Source organism: Marmota monax, unplaced genomic scaffold, assembly GCF_021218885.2.
Source record: "Marmota monax isolate L192 unplaced genomic scaffold, Marmota_monax_Labrador192_F-V1.1 WCK01_AAM20220418_F8-fsc00038, whole genome shotgun sequence".
NCBI lineage: Eukaryota > Metazoa > Chordata > Mammalia > Rodentia > Sciuridae > Marmota > Marmota monax.
In genome coordinates, this window is record NW_026692498.1 from 7,271,600 (window position 1) to 7,293,007 (window position 21,408).

The window sequence follows — 21,408 nt, forward strand, 5'->3', positions numbered from 1 at the left end:
AGGAACTTGTTCTGAGACAACAATGGGCTTGGGGATCAGCCAAAGGGATTGTGGGTGTTCTGAGTGAGCTACGTCAATACATAGACCAAACACATTTATGTCAAAATTTATTAAATAGTAATAAATTCACAAGCTACACCACTTTCATTGGTTGCAATTCACAGAGTATTTGCAAGTCACCTGATAGTCATAATCTGGGCAATCACCAGTTCTTTTATTCCTATCTTAATAACTAGTATTATACTAGTAATATAAAGAATAATTATAGTCAGGTATAGTGACACATGCCTGTAATCCCAGCTACTTGGAAGTCTGAGGCAGGAGGATCACAAGTTCAAGGACAGGCTAGGCAACTTAGCGAGGCTGTCAGCAATTTAGCAAGACCCTGTCTCAAAATAAAAGTAAAAAGGGCTGGGAATGTGGCTCAGTGGTAGAGCACCCCTGAGTTCAATCATCAATGCTGGAAAAAACTGAAAAATAAATAAAACTATAGATGATGACAGTGTTGCCATAAGAGCTACAAAATACCATAAGCAGGAAGAGGAAGGTCTTCAGTTCCTGCTCAAATACTGTGTGCTGCACACTGTATTTCTTCATGTCCTCATGGATCCTAGGAGTGGAAATATGAGCATTAGCAGCTACTATTTATGTGCCACTTTTCTAAGTGTTTAAAACCTTGTCGCGGGGCTGGGGATGTGGCTCAAGCGGTAGCGCGCTTGCCTGGCATGCATGGGTGCTGGGTTCGATCCTCAGCACCACATAAAAAATAAAATAAAGATGTTGTGTCCACCGAAAACTAAAAAATAAATATTAAAAAAATTCTCTCTCTTCAAAAAAAAAAAAACCTTGTCGCATACTGAGAGGTGAGTATTATATCTCCATTTTATGAATGAGGAAACAGGACTGAAAAGATTAAACAAGGAGACTGACTCCTGGCAGTGCGTGTGGTGGCAGCAGTGGGGAGATTGGAACCTGGCTATAACCAAGCAGGGCCGTTGAAGAATCCAGAAGGCTGAGTGACAGGCTGGCTGACAGGATGAGGAAAGCAAGCAGCTAAGGGAGACCATTAGGTTATAGAAAACCCTGGGTACGTCAGGTAGTGGTGGTTCTTGAACCCCAGGGTGAGGGGCATGGCCAGTGAGGAAGGTGTCAGGCATCAAGGATATTGTGGAGGTTGTGAGCTAGAAAGTGACAAGATGAGAGTCCTGCTCTGCTGTGAGGAGGATGAACCTGGTGGAATTTGCAGGAAGACTGAGAAAGCAACAGCCAGGGTGGATTTCCCTCTGTGAGGCTCCCAGAAATGGAGAGAAGAAATGGCTCTCATGAATTGGGGTAGGATGGTGGAAATGAAAGAGAATGGGCCCATTCTGAAGTCGGGGAAAAAGAGTCCATGGCCCTTGAGGGCTCAGAGGCTTGGACATAGCAATCAGCTGGGCTGATGCCCTACTCTGGCAAGTGTTAAAGGACCCCAAAGCCCACAGAATGGGTGCCGATGTCACTTGGGAGAACAGGTGGCCCAAGAAGGGCAGCTCCATCCACCCATCCTGAGAGGCCAGTCCTGGAGCCCAGACAGCTTCAGGAGAGGAGGTTGGAGATGAGGCCCCGCCTCCTGGGACTTGCCCACCCTCAGAGAAAGGAGAGAGAAAGGTTGGGCATCCAGTAGGAAACCAAGGGGACCTGGAGTGGAGATTGGCGTATTTTTTGGGTCCTTTGGCAGTGGGAGAGAGATCTGGAGCCCCAGGTCTGGCCACTGGATGCCTTTTCTGGACTTTTTCATTGATTCATTCATTTACTGAGCTAGGATTTATTGAGTTCCTACTCTGTGCCAGGCGCTGTTCTAAGCCTTTGAGATACAATAGACAAAACAGCCGGAGAGCTTGTCTGCCCGGACATTCCAAGTCGGTGACAGGCACAATTCTAGAAAGAAGAGGAAGAGTGCGAGGGCGGGGCACCGGCCCCTGGGCGGGCAGATCCACGTTGCTGGAGATGATTCGGGGAGGCCTCCCTTGGGAGGTGACGTTTAAGCCCCAGCCTGGAGGAAGTCAGGGAGAGGGTGTCCAGGAAGAGGGAACAGCCCGTGCAAAGACCTGGAGGCGGGGGCTTGTTTGAAAGAAGAGTAGGGAGGCCAGGGTGGCCGGAGGTGAGGTCAGAGAGAATGGGTGGGCCCTGAGGGCTCAGAGAACCCAGAAAGGATTCGCTCTTTCTCTCTCTCAACTTATAAAGAAATCTATTTCTCCCAGTTTGGAGACTGGCAAGTCCCATATCTAGGCGTAGGCATCTGGCTACGACCTTCATGTTCCATCTTCTTGTGGAGGAAGCAAGAGGGTGAGGGAGGGCGAGAGACACAGCAAGGTTCTGGTTTTGACCCAGAGCAGCACGGTACCATTGCACAGACACACAGTCCTTTACCTAGTCAGAACCATCAGCTTTCCCTGGGGCACAGGAGGCTGAGGGAGGCAGCATCTCTGACTGAGAGTAGACAGGCTTAAGGGCCTGGGGAGCCTCTTCTAGGGCCTGGTTCTTCTATTTTCCTGGGTTCTTCCCAGCGTATCCTGTTTGAGTGGCTGCTACAGGCCACTGTGAGCTGGGCCTGCCACCTAGTGGCCACACTCTGCCTCCACCAGGTCTTGCTGCCGGTCTGGGGTGGGCAAGGCCTGTGCTCGGTGGGCATGAGTAGGAATTTGGCATGAACAGGCGGGACGGGCCTTGTCTCTTGCTAACTGAGGCAGCCCTGGAGGGGCCTGGCCGGGCTAGAACCCAGTTGCCATCTCAGGCCACTCAGTAAGGTGTCATTGACCAGAAAGGACGTTCCGCAGGCCTGTGGGCCCATCTTCCTGCCCCGGAAGATTCCCTGCTCTGCACACACATCCTCCAGTCTCAGGGTCACTGAAGTTGGCTCACGCCCCACTCCTGGTTGCCTGAGATCTGGGCACTGGGCCACTTCTCACCCTCCAGCCAGAGTTAAACATTAGTGGGAGGCTGTCTGCCCGTCTCGGGGGAGGGCAGGGGAATCACACTCACCAGTCTCCCGTGTGGAGCACCAGTTCCTGCCCGAGCCCAGACAATGCCTGTGGAGGAGTTCATGGCTGGCTGGATCTCTGGTGAGACATTTTTCTTCCTTCTATCACATCTAAGGGTAGGTCACTTCCTAGGGATGGTGGGTGGGTCACTTCCTAGGGATGTGGGTGACATATGAAGAACCGAGGCTAAAGTTCTGATCCCCCTGGAGGCCCAAAAGCCAGCTGTCCCCAGAGCCTCCTGGGAGTCACAGGGAAGGAGGAGAGGAGAAGAAGGTACAGGCCAGAGGTACAAGCCCTGCATCCCAAGGCTACTCCGCCTGACACCCACTACAGCGGAGAGCCGAGGAACATCCTGTACCACAGGTCCCCCCACTAGGGCCAGGTCCATCTTGCAGGGCCCAAAAGGAAGTTCACCTTTGACCTTACCCTACTGTCCTGAGTTCCCCTTTGGGCCTCTGCCCTACCTGGCAATGGGTTGCACCCCTGGGTTCTGAGGCCTGACATGGCGGTTTGTGTACCCAAACCCAGATTCTAGATGACATTCCTCTTGAGAGAAAGGGAAGGACATTCTGAACCCACCTCCTGGGGAGGCAGCCTCAAGCTCCAGAGCAAGCCTGAGCTGTGGAGGATGAGGCTGGGAAGTAGGAGGTGGGGTCTCCTCCCCAGGTGCCAGCCAGATTCCTGGAGGGACCCTCCAGCTCTGCACTGCAGCCTGAGTAGCGAGTGCCAGGGAGGCAGGGTCTCTGGAGCAAGGCCACAACACTGTGAGATGGAGGAAGGTGCCGGGTGGAGATTCCTTCCAGACCTTGTGTTCTATAGTCAGTGTGAACAGCGTCTGCAGTGGGCCCTTCCCTTCTGCATGTGTCTCCTCAGGTGGGGCCCAGGGTCTCAGTCCTTCAACCTAGTACCTTCCTGGCCCAGCACATAGCATGGCAGGGCCGGGCAGCACCAGCTAGAGTCTCCTTGAAGTCTGGAGGGCAGGTGGACAGTCTGAGAAGGCCTGGCCTCCTTCCTCCTGCCTGAATCCCTCTTTCCTCTCACACAGACTTGCTTCCTGGGCCTGGCATGAGCCCTCACTCATAGCACCTTCTTGTCACCACAGGAGCTCTGGGCCTGGTCCTGGGACATCCCTTTGACACTGTGAAGGTGAGTCAGGAGAGGCACCAGAGGACTGGACTGTCTCACTTGAATAGAACATCATGTGGCCCAGATCAGGCCTGGCTGAGAGGGGCTCATGCTGCCTTGCCTACCCACTGGCTTCCTGCTCCAAGGGGCAGAGGGCAGAGCTGGCTGCCTGGCATGGATGCAGCCCTGACTGGCTCATCTGCCCCACCTGCCCTGTCCTCCCTATGCAGGTGCGACTTCAGACCCAGACCAGCTACCGGGGCATCATGGACTGTATGGTCAAGATTTACCGCCATGAGTCGGTGGGTGAATCACCTCTTTGGGGTGGGAGGCTCTGGGGCAGGTGGCATAAGTTTCCTTTTCCTCCCAGCAGGGCTCTGCCCTCCGAAACAAAAGACCACGTTTGGGCTCGTTGGGAGCACTGGGTGGTAGCTTAGCCCCTTCAGGATAGAGCCAGGCCTTCCCAACCTCACCACCCCACCTCCCTGGGATAGGGCTTAGTAGAGGGGAGTGGGAGGGAGGGAGGAGACCTTGCTCGGCTGGTAAGGGGAGAGGGTGGGCCCGCTGTGCCTACTTCAGTGCCACCATGTTGCCCCGCAGCTCCTGGGCTTCTTCAAGGGAATGAGCTTCCCCATTGCCAGCATACCTGTGGTCAACTCTGTCCTGTTCGGGGTCTACAGCAACACCCTGCTGGCACTCACAGCCACCTCCCACCAGGAGCGGCGGGCCCAGCCCCCCAGCTACACACATGTCTTCATAGCAGGCTGCACTGGTGGTGTCCTGCAGGTGAGTGGGTGGCACGTGGGCATACACACAGGTGGTACCGTGCTGACCAGAGGGGTCTGTCTCCTCCCTAACCCTCTGGTGACTCAGAGCTACAGATGGGCAGGCCTTGCTGAAGGCCATGTGGTGCTGCTGCTCCTGGTGGCCTAACCAGGCTGCCCACCTGAGGGTGGAGAACAGAGCGGGCAAAAGACAGAAAGAGTTGGTTGGCAGTGCCAAGAGGAGGCCATAGAGGAGAAGCTGGAGCCTGCTCTCGAGCTGACAGGACTTGTCCACCTCCAGAGGGGTCTGCCAACCCCAGCTCTGTGGGAAGACTACTCCCCATGATGACCTTTGACCCTGAACAACAATTAGTCCCCACAGAGCTCAAAGCCCAGCCCTGCCTGGCTGAGGCCCTTGCCCTCAGCAACTGGTGGCCACTATCTGGGAGCCTCACCTGAGGCTCCAGGCCACAGATCTCACTGGGAGAGGCCCGGGATATTAATCATTAAGTCGCTGCAGTCATTTGGTTTTGTTCTCAGCACTGTAGTTCATGGGCTTTTGAGGGGTGGGGTGGAGGCAAGAAGGAATCTGAACAGAAAGAGGCAGAGGGACTGGTTCTGTCCCACACCCCATCTGGTCACCTGCCTTGATGCCCTTGACACATTTCATGGAGCAGAGAGCAAGACCCGAGGACAAAGTCAGGCTGCATATTAAGTTAATTAATGATTAACGAGACCCCCAGAAGTCTTGAGGATTCTGAACCTTCTTGTGTGGGAGCCATGACTACCTATCTCTAAGCCCCAAGCTCTATACTCTGCAAAAACAATAAAGAGAACCGAGACACTCAGCAAAGTGGCCTGACTTAGGCCCAGCCAGGCCCCACTCCTCAGTCTCTAGAAAGCAAAATAGAGGACAGTCGGGGCCATGGATAGAGACTGGGTCCAAGGGCTGACTGGAGCCTGGGATTCATGTCAAGCCTATGGCTTTGGCATAACAGGTCTTGAAGCAGAATTGTATCTTAGTGAGCAGGTGGGAGGAAGAGGGAGACACCGACAGCCTCTGACGGGCACGGACTTGTTCTCCACCTGGCAGAGGCTGACGGCTCACTGGGGAAAGAACACCTGGTGCTCCGTGACCCCCACCACACAGCACTTTCCTCAGCCCTCGGGAGACCAGGCTCAGGAAACCACCCTGGCCAAGGGCTCAGCTCGGCCAACAGGCTCTGGAGGGCAGCATTAGGGCCTGTCTCACAAAGGGGGTCCCCAGCCCACAACCCTGCCTGCTGAGACAAAAGTAAAAGTGTGGCTTGCTGTTTATCAAAACCTACCTCCAGGGCTGATCTCCAGCCCCCTCCACCACCAGCCATGTCTAAAGCTGAGGAGTTGGGCTCAGGTGGCTCCTCCCAAGACACATATGAGCCCGGGCCTGGAACCATGGTGCACGCCTCCAATCCCATAGGCTCAGGAGCTGAGGCAGGAGGATCATGAGTTCAAAGCCAACCTCAGCAAAAGTGAGGCACTAAGCAACTCAGTGAGACCCTGTCTCTAAATAAAATACAAAATAGGGCTGGGGATGTGGCTCAGTGGTCGAGTGCCCCTGAGTTCAATCCCCGGTACACCCAAAAATAAAACAAAAACAAAAAAAAACCCACACATGTCCCCAGCAACATGCCACCCTCAGCCTGGACCCAGCTCTCACCTGAACTTCAGCAGCTTATCTGAACAATGCGGTTGTGTCCCTGACCCAACCCCACCCCTCCCCCTCCTTTCTGTATCCCCTCAGTGCCCACCCTCACCAGGGGCCCTGTCCCATTTCTACCCCAAATCTTTCTTGTCTACCTAAGACAATGACAAGAATTCTATGACCTGCTGAATCCCACCCATCACAGGGCTTGGTGAGAGGCAGGAAGGGCTGCCCAGTGGTGGCCTCAGGCCTCTGAGAGGTGACACACAGAGGAAGGGGGAGAAGCTGTGAAGCTGGGCCCTGTAACTAGAACAATGACTCTGAGGTGACCTCCTTCACCCTGGGGAGGGCCTGTTCTTTGGTGTTTCATGGTCACAGACTGAACCCTTTATCCAGCCCAGTTACTGCAAATGCCTGCACATCCCTGGATCTTGGGAGGCCAGACACTCACTCCCACTCCTGGAAAAACAATCCGGGCTTGTCCTCTTGGGCCTGGTGCCTGCCAGGCAAGCTTGGTGCTGTGCATGAGGCGGGGACCAAGCCTGATACCCAGGGAGGTGGCCTGTCCTGCTGCATCAGAATGCCCTGGCCCATGCCCAGCCATGTGTGGGAGAGGCCCCAGTGTGGTCCCCACAGGCTGATGCAGCCCCTCTGCCCATCCTTCCTCTTGTTGTCTTAAGGGACAGTTACCAGCCCAAGCCCTGCTTGTTTCCTTCCCAACAGTCCTACTGCCTGGCCCCATTTGACCTCATCAAAGTCCGACTACAAAACCAGACGGAGTCAAGGGTGCAGCCAGGGAGCCCTCGACCCCGGTACCAGGGGCCCGTGCACTGCGTAGCCACCATCTTCCGGGAAGAGGGTCCACGGGGACTGTTCCGAGGAGCCTGGGCCCTAATGCTGAGGGACACCCCCACTTTGGGAATCTACTTTGTCACCTATGAAGGGCTCTGTCGCCAGTACACTCCAGATGGCCAGACCCCTAGTAAGTGAAGTGGTGAGAGGGTGGGGGGCTGGGGAGGGAGAGGGTGCTCTTTTTCCCATCTGACCCCACCCTGGGCTTCCTCTACCCCAGGCTCAGCCACAGTGCTAGTGGCCGGGGGCTTTGCAGGCATTGCCTCCTGGGTGACAGCCACGCCCTTAGATGTGATCAAGTCCCGGATGCAGATGGATGGCCTGGGACGCAGAGCCTACCAGGGGTTGCTGGACTGCATGGTGAGCAGCTTCAGGCAGGAGGGACTGGGGGTCTTCTTCCGGGGGCTTACCATCAACAGTGCCCGCGCCTTTCCGGTCAACGCTGTCACCTTCCTCAGCTATGAGTATTTCCTGCACTCAAGGGGATGAGCCTGGCGGGCACTGCCAGCAGCTCCCCCACAGGACCCTGAGGGCAAGACGGGAAGCCAAGCTGAGAGCACCCAGCTTGAACTCAAATGCAAGGGGCTTGGCCTCTCCGAGGCCCGGCACCTCCAACCACCCAGACCGGGCTGCAGGACACCTGAGCAGAAAGCCATTGATCCTGGCTTCTACCCAGCAGCACTCACCTGGACCCCTTTTCTTCCCTGAACCAGGAAGCACAAGTGGTGCTGGTGACAGCCCAGCCCTAGTTCTGCCAGGTCCCCTCTTTTTTTTTTTTGGTATGAGGTATTAAACCCAAGGGCGTCTAATACCTCAGCCACATCCCAGCCCTTTTTATTTTTCATTTTGAGACAGGGTCTCAGTAGGTTGCTTACAGCTATGGAGGCTGGCTTTGAACCTGTGATCCTCCTACCTCGGCCTCCTGAGTTGCTGGGATTTCAGGTGGGCACCACCGTGTCTGGCTGCCATGTCCCCTCTTCAGGAGCTCCCAGGGACTGGAGGTGGCTTCCACGCCACCCTCCCCCTGGGGTCCAGTAGCAGCACACTGGGTTCTTCTTCCCATCCACTCCTTTCAAAGCTCTCCTCCCATGACTGTAGCGTGGTGTGACCTTTTGTCCATCCCCATCCAGAATCCTTCAGGGGCTTCCATTACCTTGGGGAAAATTCCAAACCCCGCCACTACCTGGCCGTCCCTCCCCACTAGGCTTTCCTCTCCCTTGGTCACTTCGTGGACATGAACAAGCTGTGTTCACTGTGGCCCGGGCCTGGGAGACTCATCTACATTGGCCATTGGGGGCTGATTCCCCAGCTGACCCCACTGTCCTCCAAGACACAGCAGAGCACTGTCTCCAGGGTACTTCCTGCCCTGCCCACGCTGACTCTGAGCTTCCAGGGCCCCCAGCCCACCTGCACTGCTCTGTGTTTGATTTGCTACTTGGCTTCTCCATTGGTGTGTGAGCGCCTTGTGTCTCTCAGCACAACCCCGATGCTTGAACAGATGTACTCACTAAGTGCTCATTAAATGAAATGCTGATTGCACCCCTGACCTATCTCCCAACTCCAGCCACCACACCTGCTCCCTTGGTTCTGTCACACACAGCTGTCTCCTGTGCCTCCCAACCTCCATTTGCATGCCCTGACATCTCCAAGTCATCTCCAGGGAAGGGGTGCAGAGGTTGGGGTTCCACCTCATCCACACCCATCCCACATCTTCTTTTCCCATCTCACTTGCCAGGTGGGAATTAAGAATTGGCTAAGAGGATCCCTTTCGTTGAGAATAAAGCTCAACATAGCCTGTACCCACACTAATGTCCTAATCTGGTCTGCAATCAACCTGAGGCACCCTGTGGTGACTGAATTCCTGCCATTGGTTGGGTGCCCCCTGTAGACCCTATCCCATGTAATTGTCACAGTTTACAGAGGAGGCGGCCTTGGCTCAGAGATATTTTGCAACTTGTTCCAGGTCACACAGCTCGAAGTCACAACTTGCCTGGATGCATCTGGTCCTCCAATCCCAGAGTCCATTTCCTTTGTACCTTGCTCCACCTAGCACTTTGGCTATCTCCATGAGTCACCTAAGTTCCAACTGACGTAGGCCACACCTGCCAGGACTGACCCTCCAGGTGCTCATCGGAGCCCTCCTCTGTTGCTGGCGGCCATCTTGAAGGTTCTCCCATGCTCAGAGGTGGCTGGGCAGGTGGCCCTGAGCAGGGCTGCATTTGCTAGCCTCCCTCGCAGCTAGGGTTAGTTTCCTTTCTCTCTTTCTTTCTTTTTTTGGTGGGGGGTACCAGAGATTGAACTCAGGGGCACTTAACCCCTGAGCCACATCCCCCGTCCTATTTTCTGTGTTTTATTTAGAGACAGAGTCTCACTGAGTTGCTTAGTGCCTCACTTTTTGCTGGGGCTGGCTTTGAACTTGCAATCCTCCTGCCTCAGCCTCCCGAGCTGCTGGGATTACAGGTGTGTGCCATCATGCCCCGCAGGGTTAGTATTTTGTTAGAGAAACAAAGCGATGTGTGCAAATTTCCCCTCACTGGCTCCAAAGGAAAATCCTTCCAGTTGGTAGAAGTGACTAGACTGACCCTAGAAGGTTGCTGCCAAAGATGCAGGAGGTACCCTGCTGGCCTAGAACCTGGGTGAGGCCCACAGCCCACCTCTCCGCTTCACCCCAGCTAAGCCAGAGGTAAGGGGCCATGAGTATATAGTCTATGCTAATCCAAGTGTGTTGTGTGGCGAGCAGTTGAGCCAGGAAGAAGGTCCTGCCCACTTCACACCTGCCAATCCAGATCTCTGGGGACAGGGCCCAGGAATCTGTATTATAGAAAGCTTTCCTGGTGATTTTTACTCACACGAAAGTTTAAGAATCAGTGTTCCAGGTGTTCCTGAACAGAAATGTGCTGCCCTGTCAAGCTGAGAAAGTTGTATGGTAGGAGCCTTTGAACTAGTTTTTAGAAATCTCTGTTCCTCTTTTGGAAAACATAGTCACCTTGAGACCAGTTCTCTGGTGACTTGAGACTAGCACAGCCCTTTCTGCTTTCTGCCTCAGTTTTCTCTCTGAGATTCTCTTCGGGTAAGGCAGTTTGGGGCTGGTACAGTGCCACTGCAGTATCAGGAGTTTCAGGCTGGACAGGGCAGTGGGGGCACAGCAGACGCTGGGCTACTGGGGCAGTCGGCTGCTCTAGGGAAGTAAACTGTGCACACGTGGAAGAGGAGATGGCTTTTATAAACGGCAAGGAGGGGACAGAAGAATCTGAGTGGCCCTTTGTAGCTTGCAATTTCTCACCAAATGACAGCTATGGAGAGTAAAATCAAGGAATCCTTATTTTTAAAAAATCCTTTTGGAGTAGTAATTGTGCCTGTACATTTGGGCTTCCATTTTTCTTCTCTGGTTCTACCCAGAGGCCTCTCTGGCAGGGCCTGAACTCATAATTTAGAACGAGAGGGGTACATGGCAGGGTGCAGGAGGGGCCACCAAGTTCCAGGTGACAGTTCTTTCCACTCACGCACAGCAGGGCTGCTAGCCGGGCTGTGAGGTCCTCAGGGTGAAGCACGGGGCCATCTGTGGTAAAACTGCTCCTCTTGCATGGGGGAGCGCAGGGGGAGTCAAGCACTGTTAGAAAACTGAAAAACCAACAAAGATCAGGCAGGAAATGACTCAAGTTTTTTCATTCTCTTTTTCTCATGCTGGGGATGGAACCCAGGGCCTTCTCTGTGCCGGGCGAGCCAGCAACTACTGAGCTGCCTCCCAGGCCGGGGTTGCCGTTATGTTCAGGAACTCTTTTTTTTTTTTTTAAGAGAGAGAGAGAGAGAGAGAGAATTTTAATATTTATTTTTTAGTTATCGGCGGACACAACATCTTTGTTTGTATGTGGTGCTGAGGATTGAACCCGGGCCGCACGCATGCCAGGCAAGTGCGCTACCGCTTGAGCCACATCCCCAGCCCTGTTCAGGAACTCTTGAGAGAGCAATCTTTAAGAAATAGGACTCTGTCGGCGAAGTGGCTTTCAGGTTACCAAGGGGCAGGGAGGCTTGGTGTACAGAGCTGGCAACTGAGACCAATATGTTAAGTAGAGTCCCGTAGGACTTGTGTTGTCAGATGTCATACTTAGTTTTATAGCAGTGGCCGAGGAGCTCCAGGGGAGACTCAGGCATGGAGTGCTACAGTGGCTACATATAAAGGGGAGAGGGCACAGCCGGGGGTGACTGGCTTAAGTAACGTTTACCACACTCACTCAACAGCTAGGCCCAGAGGACTCAATCTCTGGATGTGACTCCATTGGTGTCCCCAGCCTGTCCCCAACCTGCACCAGGCCCACGCTGGTGCCTCTTGTACCCCAGAGGTGCTTCACATTACCCCCCTAGCCTGGCCCTTCTGCAGAGCTCAAGGTCACAGGTGTCCCAAAGCAGCTGTCATCAACACAGACCAGACACATTTGTGTTTTTCCACAATGTCACTATTCATTGAATGACAGCACATTGACAAGCTACACCATTTCCACAAGGGGCAGTTCACTGAATCCTTGTGGGTCACCTGGTTCATAAGCCTGACAATCACAAGTTCTTTTATTCCCATCTTAATTTCTAACATCTGTAACACTCAAGTCACCCACACCTCACACAGTGATGTGGGTGGGATACAGAAAGGCTAAGAGAGGGTCAAGGGAGCCACAGGGTTCAGAAGGCAGAGAGCAGATACAAGGCAAAGAGTCCCTAGGTAGTCAGATAAGATTAGGAGTAGCCAAAAGCTGGTTCAAAGCAGTCGAAGCTTAGGAAGTTATTCCAGGCCAAGGTCTGGACAGACCAGGTGGCAGTTTCCAAGTCAGTTTGGAGTGGGCCACGCGTGGCAGAAGGAACCACACTCTGCTAGAGACCAAGGGCAGAGATTCAGAGGTTCATCACTGTGATTTTCCTGATGACCAGAAGATGGGGTGTCCAGTCTCGGGGTGCTTCTCCTTTTTTATGGGCCTCGGGTGAAGGGGTTCCTACCTTTGGTGGTCTGGTGTGTTCAAAAAGCTCGGGAGCCTGTTTTTTTCCAATATGAGTTTGACACGCCCATGCATCCCTGTACTTCTGATAACTCACTAGGTCATTCTATTAGCACAATTAACTTATTTATTGCTTTATGCCTCTCGTTGTGCCAGGCAGATGGTGGTTGTCTACTTATACAAACAAGATGTGGAATCCTTCCCCCTTGGCACTTAAGCTCACGGCAAACGACTGCTTTACAAAGTGGAGTCACTGAGGTTTAGGCACAGCCTGAAAACTGCTGTTCCATAAGTTGTGGAGTAACTCAGAGCAGGGCATAGCCTGCTGTCCACAGCAGCTCTCTCCTGTCCTCTCACATCAGAATCCCTAAGTCCTGCTGATGTACTTTGAAGTTTCCTGGGGTCTACTCCCTCATTTCCAATCCTAATATCACAGCTCCAGTCCTGTCCTGAATCTGAACAAATAACTATTGAAATGGAATTCTGATCAAGTCACCCTGCTCTTCAGTGGCTTCCCTTTGCTCTAAAGAATCATGTCTACTCCTTTCCCCAGCCTGCAGAACCTACATACATTCACTTGCTCTTGTCTTGGGTCCTTAATACTGGGCTTTCTCCCACCACAGGACAATTTCACATGTTCTTCTCACTACTTACGTACCTTCCACTCATCTTTCAGCTCTAAGTTCCATATAGCTTCCTCTATCTAAGTCAGATTCCTTTGGCTTATGTCAGAGGTTCAGAATTACCTAGAAGTTTTGTTAAAGTACAGATTGGTGAGTCCTACTCCTGAGTTTCTGATTCAATAGATTTGTGGTGGGCCCCAAAATTTGCATTTCATGAAGTTCCCAGATGCTGCTGATGCTGCAGGTGTGAGCCATGAAAGCACGTGCTTTCATGACCACCCCCCAGTCTGTAATTACACATTCTCCTCTGTGTGGCTCTTTGATTATATCTTTCTCTCCTTTAAACTGTGAGCTCCAGGGAGCAGAGACCTTGCTTCTTTTTGCTTTATCATCAAAACTAGCTGCCATGCAGGGTTATTCAATAATTTGCCATGGGGAGGTAGCGCATGTCTGTAATCCCAGCAACTCTGGAGGCTAAGGCAGGAGGATCCCAAGTTGGAGGCCAGCCTGGCAACTTAGAGAGGCCCAAAGCAACTGAGCAACACCTGTCTCTAAATAAAAAAATAAAAAGGGCTAGGGAGGTTGCTCAGTGGTTAAGCACCACTGAATTCAATCCCCAGTACCAAAAATAAATAAATAAATAGATTGATAAACAAATAAAATTGTTGAATGAATGAATGACAGAAGCTGGTTTTCCAGACTTCCTTTCTGGCAGGCTAGTGCTCTAGATTTTATGTAGAGCCCTCATACTATTACCAGCAGGCTTGAGCAAAGGTCCTGGAGGTCCCAATAGACCAGGCTCGGCCACCCGTCTCACCATGCCAGTTGAAGAGCTGAACAGTGTTAAAGGGCAGGAAAGGTCTTTAGCCAGCATGGCCATGCCAGGAGGACCAGATATAGAGAGGTACAATGACCAGAGACCTCCCAGGGACTGACAAAAACTGAGTATTGGTGGCTCATGCCTTTAATTCCAGCTGTGTGGGAGGCTGAGGCAAGAGGATTGCAAGTTTTTTTTTTTTTTTTTTTTTTGGTGCTGGGATTGGACCCAGGGCCTTGTGCATGCAAGGAAAGCACGCGACTAACTGAGCTGTATCTCCAGCCCCCAGAGGATTGCAAGTTTGAGGACAACCTGGGCAACTCAGTGAGATCCTGTCTCAAAAATAAATAAATAATATAAAAAAGGCTGGGATGTAGTTCAATGGTAAAGTGCCTCTGGGTTCAAACAATAAACAACTAATAAATCTTTTGCTAAATTAGCAAGAGGTAAGAGAACTTCTCATAGGTCCCTTGAAAACCAAAAATAGTGAGTGGAAGCCAAGGTGTAGGAGCTGGGGCTGACCATGGGGAAAACACTGACTCCACGACCTTGGACAGTAAAGAACTACAAGGAACAGAAGACATTGAGTAGACATTGAGTTCATTGTCCAGTGGGAGGCGAGTCCAACACTCATAAATTAGGCCTAGATCCTGAAAGAGGCTGCAACTTCAGTGAATGGGTAGACAAAAAACCTACACTTGTCAGCAAAGGGAATCTCTCCCTTGTGGTGGGAAAAATTTTAATAAGATCTGGCTCCCGGGGAGCTAAGAACCATATCCCTGCTCCCTTCAGCTCCAGGCAGTCTGTCGCTGAGAAATTAATTTATCATGTTCGTAGCGCCTCCTCGTGCCTAGAAGGAGTAACTGCACATTTTCTGAGGACTTCCTTCCTTCCTTCCTTCCTTCCTTCCTTCCTTCCTTCCTTCCTTCCTTCCTTCCTTCCTTCCTCTCTCTCTCTCTCTCTCTCTCTCTCTCTCTCTCTCTCTCTCTCTCTCTCTCTCTTTCTTTCTTTCGAACATTTCAAATCAGCAAAGTCAGGTGTGTTCTGGGGATTAAATTCAACCCCTTTTAAAAAAAATCACTGCTTGACAGCAAAAGGAAAACAAACCCCAAAAATCCTGGTTAAAATATGAGCAAATGATTGGCTGGGGCTGTAGCTCAGTGGTAGAGCGCTTGCCTACCATGTGTGAGGCACTGGCTTCAATCCTCAGCACCACATAAAAATGAATAAAAATAAAGGTCCATCAACAACTTAAATTTTTTTTTTTTAATATGGGCAAAGGAGCTCGGTGCAGTGGCATATGCCTGTAATCCCAGCCACTCTGGAGGCTGAGACAGGAGGGTCAGCCTTACAATTTAGTGAGACCCTAAGCAACTTAATGAGACCTTGTTTCAAAAAAAAAGGTATAGAACCTGAACCTGACTAGACATTTTGCCAAAGAGGACAAAGGAGTGGCCAACAGGTATACAGAAAGGTGTTCTGTATCATTATCATCAGAAGAATTAAAATGGAAACCTGATGAGGCCTGGGGGTGCAGAGCATGCACAGGAACCTATGCTCAATCCCCAGCACCTCAAAAATAAAAATAAGGGGCTGGGGCTAAGTGGTAAAGTGCTTGACTAGCATGTGTGAGGCACTGGGCTGGATTCTGAACACCACATATAAATAAGTAAATAAAATAAAGGTCCATCAACAACTAATAAAAATATTTTTAAAAATAAAAATAAACAAACCATAATGAGCTATCACCTTGCTATCACCTTAGCATATCTATTATCAAAAAGACAAAAGAAGACTGGACTATGGCTCTGTGGTAGTGCACTTGCCTAGACTGAACAAGGCCCTTGCTTCAAATCCCCAGAACCGCAAAAAAGAAAAAAGAAAAAGTTTTAAAGTGTTGGCTAGAGTATGGAGATCAAAAGGGAAAGCTTATATCCCATTGGTGGGGAAGGGACTTAGTTCAGCTATTATGAAAAATAGTATAAAGTTCCTTCAAAAACTTTAAATAGAGTCACCACATGACCCAGCAATCCCACTTCTGGGTATATGTCCAAAGGAATGAAAGCAGTATTTTGAAGAGATAATTATAATTATGCATATTAGTGGAATTTGTTGATGTACCCCACATTTACTGCAGCATTATTCACAATAACCAAGATATGGAAATACCTTCAATGCCATCGACCCACGCAGGATCAAAAATTGCAATATTATTCAACTAGCAAAAAAGAAATCTGGCCATTTGCAACAATATGGATGAACCCAGAGGACCTTATGCTAAGTGAACGAGGCCAGACACACAATATGATCTCACTCACATGAGGTCTCTAAAGAGTAGAACTCGGGCTGGGATTGTGGCTCAGAGGTAGAGCACTTGCCTAGCATGTGCAAGGCCCTGGGTTCGATCCTCAGCACCACATAAAAATAAATAAATTAAAGACATTGTGTCCAACTACAACGTAAAAAATAAATATTTAAAAAAATAAAATAAATAAAGAGTAAAACTCACAGTATTAGAGAGCAAAATGGTGGTTACCAAGGGCTGGGGGCGGGGAAAACGAGGGATGTTGGTCAAAATGTATAAACTTACAGTTACGAGACGGATAAGTTCTGGGGATCGAATGCTTGGCATGGGCAGGGATGGACGTTTAACTAATTTGATTGTGGAGGTGATACAATGTACCCATATATGTGATTATCATAATGTACACCTTGAATATATTCAATTACTTTTTGTCAATTAAATATATTTTTAAATTTCCACAATAATAAACTGAGCTATATCCCCAGTGGGCAGGGGGGAAACAACATGAAAGTATCAGTAGAAACCAAAGCAAAAGATGTAGTTCCTCAAGGATTTCGGATATTAGATATAACAGATATAGAATGTAAAAAGTAACTACTCATGAAATATTGACATATACAACAGAATTAAAAAAAGAAAGAAAGAAGCCAGGTAAGCTTAATGCCTATAATCCCAGCAACTCAGGAGGCTGAGGCAGGAGGATGGCAAGTTTGAGGCCCACCTCAGCAACTTAGTGAGACTGTCTCAAAATAAAAAATGAAAAGGGCTGAGGATAAAACTCAGTGGGAAAGCACCCCAACCCCCAGTACAGAAAAAGAAAAAAAATGTTTATAACTAAAAAAAAAAAAATGGAGGTTAGGAGGATAGCTCAGTGGTAGCATTCAACCAACCAAAGAACAAACCCCCCCCATCAATGGGAAGAAACTACTCAGAGTGCAATGAAGAGATTATATGAAGTTGGAAACTAATCTTTCTTATTTTGAGCTCTCTGCATCCAGATCATCATCTTGTCAAGACTAATGATAATGATAATAATTGTGTGTAATGGAATGAATATCTACTACATGTTTAATCATATAATTTACCAAGAATATCTAATACATAATATCTAATTTTATATATATATAATGCCTGGCAAGTAGTAAATCCTTTATAAATATCAATTTGTTGGACGGGCCTTGAGGCAGGGTGCTGGCCGTCCTGTTCTCTGACCTGCATTACAGGTGACTAGTAGTGTTGAGATCATCTTCGGAACAGGGACTGCCTCTTATTTGCCTTTTCTGCCCTGGAGCCTTCTGGACACAGAGCACAATTCATTCTGGGCTTGTAAATGAGCTGAAGTCAAGCACTTCATTTCTTTGTCCCCTCCCCCGACTTTGCACATAGCAACCCCTTCTAAAGGGGGCAGAGCTGCCTGAGCTTGTTAAATATTAGATCTGGGGGCTGGGGATATGGCTCAAGTAGCAGCGCGCTCACCTGGCATGTGTGAGGCACTGAGTTCGATCCTCAGCACCACATAAAAATAAAATAAAGACTTGTGTCCACTTAAAGCTAAAAAATAAATAAATAAAAAATTAGATCTGAGGTATAGCTCAGTGGTAGGGCCTGTGGTAATCTGCAGTTGGCCCTGGGGTCTGTCCCCAGTACCAGGAGAGAAAAAAAGAAAGGTCTAAGATCTGTTGGGAAGAGCGGATATCACCTTTACTTGGGCGCTCCTTTAGTAGCTTCCTAACTTAATTGGTCCTCCTGTGTTGACCTCCCCAACTGCTCTTCATAAGCAACTGGAATTCAATTTTTTTTCTTTTTTGCAGGGCTAGGATTGAACCCAGGGCCTCATGCATACTAGGTGAGTGCTCTACAACTGAGCCACACCCTAAGCCTGAGAATTAGATTTTTTTTTTTTTTTTTTGGTACCAGGGATTGAACCCCAGAGCACTTAACCACTGAGCCACATCCTCAGCCCCTTTTATTTTTTTGAGACATGGTCTCACTACGTTGCTTAGGGCCTCCCTAAGTTGCTGAGGCTGGCTTTGAACTTATGATCCTCCTGCATTGGCCTACTGAGTCACTGGGATTACAAGTGTGGACCACCGTGCCTGGCAAGAATTAGATTTTAAAAAACATACAACATGTGTTGTCCCTTTGTCTAAACTACCCCCCCACCAAAGAAAAAGACTTCCTATCTCACTTAAATTTGAATGCTGCCCAGCCCCAAGCCCCTGCCCACCTTTCCACGCTTTCCTTCCTTAGCCTCTCTTGCTTTCAGGAACTGATTTCCATGTCTTCAGTCTGCCAAGCTGCTCCTAATCTATGATTTTGAGGGGGTGGTACTGGAGATTGAACCCAGGGGGACTCTACTACTGAGCTATATCCTCATTTATTATTTTTTTCAAGACAGGGTCTCAGTGAGTTGCCCAGGCTGCTCTGGATCATATGATTCTCCTGCCTTGGCCTCCAGAGTTGCTGAAATTACAGGTGTGCACTGCTGAACCCAGCCCAAACTCTGATGGATATTTGTTTGGTTGGTACTGGGGATTAAATCCAGGGTCTGGCACAGGCCAGGCAAGTACTTTACCAGAGTCCTTTTTAGTTTTTGAGACAGGATCTAGCTCAGTTGCCCAGACCAGCCTCTAACTTGTGATCCTCCTGCCTTAGCCTCCTGGGTAGCTGGGTTTCCAGGTGTGCTCTACCTTGCCTGGCTAACCTCTGATGTTTGAACTGCTCTTCCCTTTGCAGAGAATATTCTTGCTTTGAAAGGCTGGGTGATGATACAGTATGATCTCACCTATGATGTGAAACCTAAAAAGGTAAACCCAGAGAAATAAAGAGCAGGAGCAGGGGAGGTCCCAACTCATCAGGAACTGCACTACCCCACTAGCCTCCCCGCCACTCTCTGACATCACTATTTGATTTTTGTCTTGTTACTTAACGCCATCCAAAATGACTGTGTTCATTTGTGTACATACCTATTCTTTATTTCCTTTTTCAAGAAGGTGAGGGCCTGCAGAGGAGGGATCCTCTAGCACTAGCTTTGGAGTCCTAGAGCAGGGCCCAACCCACCAGCCAAGGGTCCTGTAAATTCCGCTTACACTAGCAAACAAAGTCACAGACAGGAGAGTTATGATATATTATAACAAGGCTCAGAGGGAGGAAGAGAGGAACTGTGGATTTTTTATTTAAAGGGTTCAGGATGCAGCTCAGTGTCTGTCTAGCATGCATGGGGCCCTGATTTCAATCTCCAACACAGCAAAATAAACAGATTAAAACAAATAATAAAAATAAAAATAAGCAAAATCTCTGGGAAGAAGTTAGCGGTACAGCTGGAATATGACACCTGAGAAGAGAGGGCTAATCTGTCCCCTTTGTTGCTTTGGACAGATATTTAGAGGTCTGGGTTTCAACATTTTAAGAGTTATGTCAGAACTGGGATGATTTCAGAAAAGAACAATCTAAATGAACACAGGGTAGGGAAAACAGAATACAGGGAAAGGCTACATGATTTGGGATCTTAGGCCAGAAAATGGAAGGTTCACAGGCAGTTTCAAAATGGTTTAAAAGTGAATCCTTGCCTGTAATCCCAGCATCTCTGGAGGCTGCGGTAGAAGGATCACGAGTTCAAAACCAGCCTCAGCAACTTAGTGAGGCCCTAAGCAACTCAGCAAGACCCTATCTCTAAATAAAAATATAAAAAAAAGCTGGGGATGTGGCTCAGGGGTTAAATGCCTTTGGGTTCAAAACTCAGTATCAACAACCAAAAAAGTGAGTCCTATCGTCAGAGCAGACAGGTGCCAGGTAGGCAACTAGGACAAGAAGCTGAGCCGAAAGACAGAACTACAAAGCCTTTCCTCATTTGTTGAAGTCTGCAAGCAAGAGGCAGAAACAGCCTCTGGCTCTCTTGTTCCTTTGTGAAACAGCACTGGACGAGGGACAGGTGAGGAGCAAAGGGACTATCTCACCATCAAGTAGCACCAGTTAGTGCTCCTGCCTCTTTAAGAACCTGTGGGCTGGGAGACAGGGAGAAGGGCTGGAGAGAAAGGTATGAGCCAGGTCACCTCAATGTCCTTCAGTAAGGAAGTCCTGGTAGAGGCTGGGAAAGTGCTCTGCTAGGTTCCCACAAGAGGCCTCGGGAGGAGGTCCCTAGGTGGGATGCAGGGCTGACATGGGCTAGGCCTGAGGCCTTGACTATAACTCCCTTCAGAAAAATGCACCACATGGGCCTGCCTTGTACTTAGCCAGAGTGGGGGGGCAGCTTCCCTCACCAGGCCTGCCTGGCAAATTCTTGCTTAAGGTCCAGGCCGAAAGGTCACTGGGAGGATTGTGCTGGAGCCAGAATCCTCCCCAGCTAGCCTGCCTGCATCCAAAGCCCCTGTCCTTTCCAGGGCCAACCACATCCTCTCATCCTGCTGCTGGGGATCTGCCTTGCCTCCACCATCTCCTACCTGCTTCCATGAGAGTCTCTCTGCCTCTCGATCCCACATCTTTGACCCACACTGCACTGTCTCCATTTTCATCCTAGAATCCCAAGAATGACTCATTTCTTCCCTAAGACTCTTCGATGGTGCTCCAACAGTAAACTTGGTGGGCTATAAAGGTCCTTCCTACTCTTGGGGTCTCCTCTATACTACTGCCATGTTATAGGAACAGCACAGCTCAGGTCACTGCCTGCCATTAGAAATACAATACCACACTGCAGTCCCTGTGACCTGAGAAGCTGAGGCCTCAGGATCTCTTGAGCCCAGGAGTTTGAGGCCAGCCTAGGCAACACAGGGAGACCATCTCTCTCTCTCTCTCTCTCTCCCTCGCTCTCGCTCTCTCTTTTTTTTTTTTTTGGTACCAGGAATTGAGCCCAGGGGCACTTAACCATTGAGCAACATCCCTAGCCCTTTTTATTTTGAAATAGGGTTTCACTGAGTTGCTTAGGGCCTCGCTAAATTATTGAGGCTGGCTATGAACTTGCCATCCTCCTACCTCAGCCTCCTGAGCCACTGAAATTACAGGTGTGCACTAACACGTTCAGAGAGACCCCAACTCTTAACAAAAATAAAAAGTAAAGTGACCCACACCTAATTCACTATATATAATGCTAGTTTCTCCCCTCCCCCTGTGAGTCTATCTCTTCATTCCTGCCTCAAGTGATGTAGAGACAGAGAACTGCCCTCCCTACTCACTGTGTCCTCCCTGCCCAGCATCTGAAAATAATAAAATTTTTAACCTATTTCCTCTTGTGGTGGTA

General features: G+C 49.8%; 1 protein-coding gene across 9 annotated transcripts; it reads left to right on the forward strand.

Annotated features, from left to right (window-relative positions):
• Positions 1–2,117: 2,117 nt before the first annotated feature.
• Positions 2,118–21,390, forward strand: Slc25a45 (solute carrier family 25 member 45). 9 transcript variants are annotated; one of them, XM_058579480.1, is made up of 8 exons: positions 2,118–3,101; positions 4,123–4,166; positions 4,376–4,447; positions 4,746–4,931; positions 7,317–7,575; positions 7,666–7,805; positions 8,301–8,387; positions 9,409–14,092. In XM_058579480.1, exons 1-8 carry the CDS (start codon positions 3,065–3,067, stop codon positions 9,493–9,495), a joined length of 912 nt encoding a protein of 303 aa, XP_058435463.1. In that variant the 5' UTR covers positions 2,118–3,064; the 3' UTR covers positions 9,496–14,092. The 9 variants fall into 9 exon arrangements, with proteins under 9 accessions (XP_058435463.1, XP_046301222.1, XP_058435464.1 ...); XM_058579483.1 differs by lacking the exons at positions 8,301–8,387; positions 9,409–14,092 and adding exons at positions 17,987–18,021; positions 18,570–21,390 and having other exon boundaries at positions 2,123–3,101; XM_046445271.2 differs by lacking the exons at positions 8,301–8,387; positions 9,409–14,092 and adding exons at positions 17,987–18,021; positions 18,574–21,390 and having other exon boundaries at positions 2,123–3,101.
• The last annotated feature ends 18 nt before the right edge of the window (positions 21,391–21,408 follow it).